General features: G+C 37.0%; 1 protein-coding gene across 1 annotated transcript in view; it reads right to left on the bottom strand.

The window, feature by feature from the left end:
- The window catches only part of LOC101509536 (TATA-binding protein-associated factor BTAF1), a 26,561-nt gene that overhangs the window by 17,344 nt on the left and 6,728 nt on the right, over positions 1 to 2,489 (bottom strand). Inside the window, exons 7-9 of the mRNA XM_004506316.4 lie at positions 1,175 to 1,506; positions 779 to 887; positions 37 to 652 (exon numbers count right to left, since the gene is read on the bottom strand). Of these exons, the coding sequence (XP_004506373.1) occupies positions 37 to 652; positions 779 to 887; positions 1,175 to 1,506 (1,057 nt within the window). The remainder of the gene's footprint in view (positions 1 to 36; positions 653 to 778; positions 888 to 1,174; positions 1,507 to 2,489) is intronic.

The raw sequence follows: 2,489 nt of genomic DNA, 5'->3' as shown, positions 1-2,489 counted from the left end.
CATTTATTAGAAGAAATACAAAACAAAATATCATACCGGTCGAGTGACAATACACACAAAAAGCGTATGACACAGTCATGAAGAAATTCACAGTTTCGAAGCCAGGAACTTCTAGCCACTTTAACCAAGTTCATCAGCTCACAGTTCTGAGGAAGATTTCTCAGCAGATTACGTTTTCCAGAGGCAATATTTGTGTCGACAGAATAACCCTTCTGCACTGCTATATTAGCAGGTTCCTTGCATGCATCATGTAAACTGTCAGAGTGAGTTTCCAGATTCATGTCAAAAGAACTACCATCATATTTCCCATTACCACAATCCAGAGGTAAATTGCACCCCTGGGTTTCAGAACTAACGCTGTTTTCAATATCACCATCATTGCTGCAAGTCATCACACTATCTATAGAGGCTGACAATGATACATCTTCAAGTTTTGGCCTCTTCAAGTTCAAGACATACTCATCTGCTGATACTTGCAAATTTAAATCAATGTCCCTCTCTCTCTTCAACGTATTTGATATATTTTTGTCTTCTGATTCCACGAACGAGGTCTCACCCAAGTGTGGGTCGTGTTTAAACACGCCAGCAGAAGCACCTTGATGGGTTAAAATCTCTCTCAATGCCATCACGCTACCATGCCGTACCTCCCAAACTAGCAACACATTTAAAATGATCAATAATAAGAACATCATTAGATGAATGTAAAACACATTTAATTATATATCCCACATTCATCTTTAAATTTTACAAAATGTAAAAATAGGGACAAAACATTTACCAGGATCAAACATATCAATAATAAGTTGCTCAACAAAAGTACTGAAAGGCCATTGTCCATCTCCATCATGCTCAAACCCATCTTCATCATAATTAACTTGCGCAAATGCCTATATAAAATTCCAATTAAACTATTCTGAATTATGACTTGTGACTGCAGATGGAAGTTGAATAAATTTGCATTGCAATAATTTTAAGGACGAGATAGCATTTCCAAAGACAAATAACCGCATGAAACTTGTTTTATTGCTTACAAGGATGTGCCACGCAAATTGATAATAATATTAATAATTAATAAATAACTGCTGCCACCAATGACTAATGTCAACTATTGTAAGAACATGGCCAGAGAAGGCGCAAAATTACCATAAAACTAGCAAGTAAAACAGAATAATACCTTACTATGATTTACTGAATCAGGACATGTGCCTTTTGGAGTCAAATTTTGAGCGCCTGAAGTCTCTGTTGCATCTTCAGACCAGCTCTTTGTTTGGTCCTTTGAATTAATTTTTGCTTTACGTTTTAGAAGATTCAGTTCTCTAGCACTCGGCCACTTTGATTTGACACTAGGAACCATATTTGCAACCATTTTCTGGATGTTATGTACCGAACAAGATGTAAAAACTTTATGATCTATGCCATTGAGATACGAGTCTGATCTGTGTGCCAAAAGATCTTCGTCTCTTATTACATCATTGATATCCATAAATTGTTCGCAGACATCCAAACCTACATTGACAGAGAAGGATGTCTGAAATCAGCAACACATAAACTTGGGTGAGTCAGGATAAGTTTTGGAAGAAAAAGAAACAAATGATTCTCTAGCATAGTTTTGCTTTGGAATGTTTTTTTATAAGCTACTCATTTTAGCTCTTACCCCCATATTGCAAAAAAAATTAACAATTGTTCAGAAAATGCATGTGACATCATAACCAAGCACCCCCAATATGTAATGAGAAATCAACATAGATCTAGGCATTGATCAGTACCATAAAATGAACAAAGAACAGATACTAAATTCACTGTATTAATAGAAAATACAAGACTGTTGTAGGTGATTGCAAGTCCTTGGTTTCTGTATTACAAAGACAAAAAGAAAAACCACAAGCAAAGTAAAGCCTAGGCAATTAAGTCGAACTTCTCATCCTCCTTCACCACATTTAATTTGAATATTGTTCCACCCATACAACCAAGACGCGCGCCTCCTCTCTGTTGAACAAGGAAAAATCCATTTTGTGCCTGTTGTGTCGTACATCAGTCCTCGACTCTTGTCCCTCCATAAGAAGTGAAATGTGACCGGCCCGTCTTGTCCATTTCTTTCGTGAGCAAACCTCCTATGAGTTTGTCTCCTCCGATGTTGTCCTTGTAAAATAAAAAGTATATAATCCTACAACATCTATTTAAACTTGTTCATCCTCGTTCTCTGGTACTGAAAGTTGTGCTCTCCTACACTGGGTTCCATTGCTCTCATGTTTACCATTCAAGCTTTTGAGACCAAGCGCTTTGATACCGATGATGGATACCAGAAAATGAACAAAGAATAGACACTAAACTCACTATATTAATGCCAAATGCAAGCATGTTATCAACGAGATAGCAAGTCCTAAAGACGAAAAGAAAAACTAGAAGCAAAGTAACGCCTAAGCAATTCAAGAGGTCAATCCTCTCCCCAATTTCCAATTGAATCCAACCTACTCTACTCCCACACTCTT

This window comes from Cicer arietinum, chromosome 6, assembly GCF_000331145.2.
Source record: "Cicer arietinum cultivar CDC Frontier isolate Library 1 chromosome 6, Cicar.CDCFrontier_v2.0, whole genome shotgun sequence".
Taxonomy (NCBI): domain Eukaryota; kingdom Viridiplantae; phylum Streptophyta; class Magnoliopsida; order Fabales; family Fabaceae; genus Cicer; species Cicer arietinum.
This window is presented reverse-complemented; position numbering and strand designations above follow the sequence as displayed.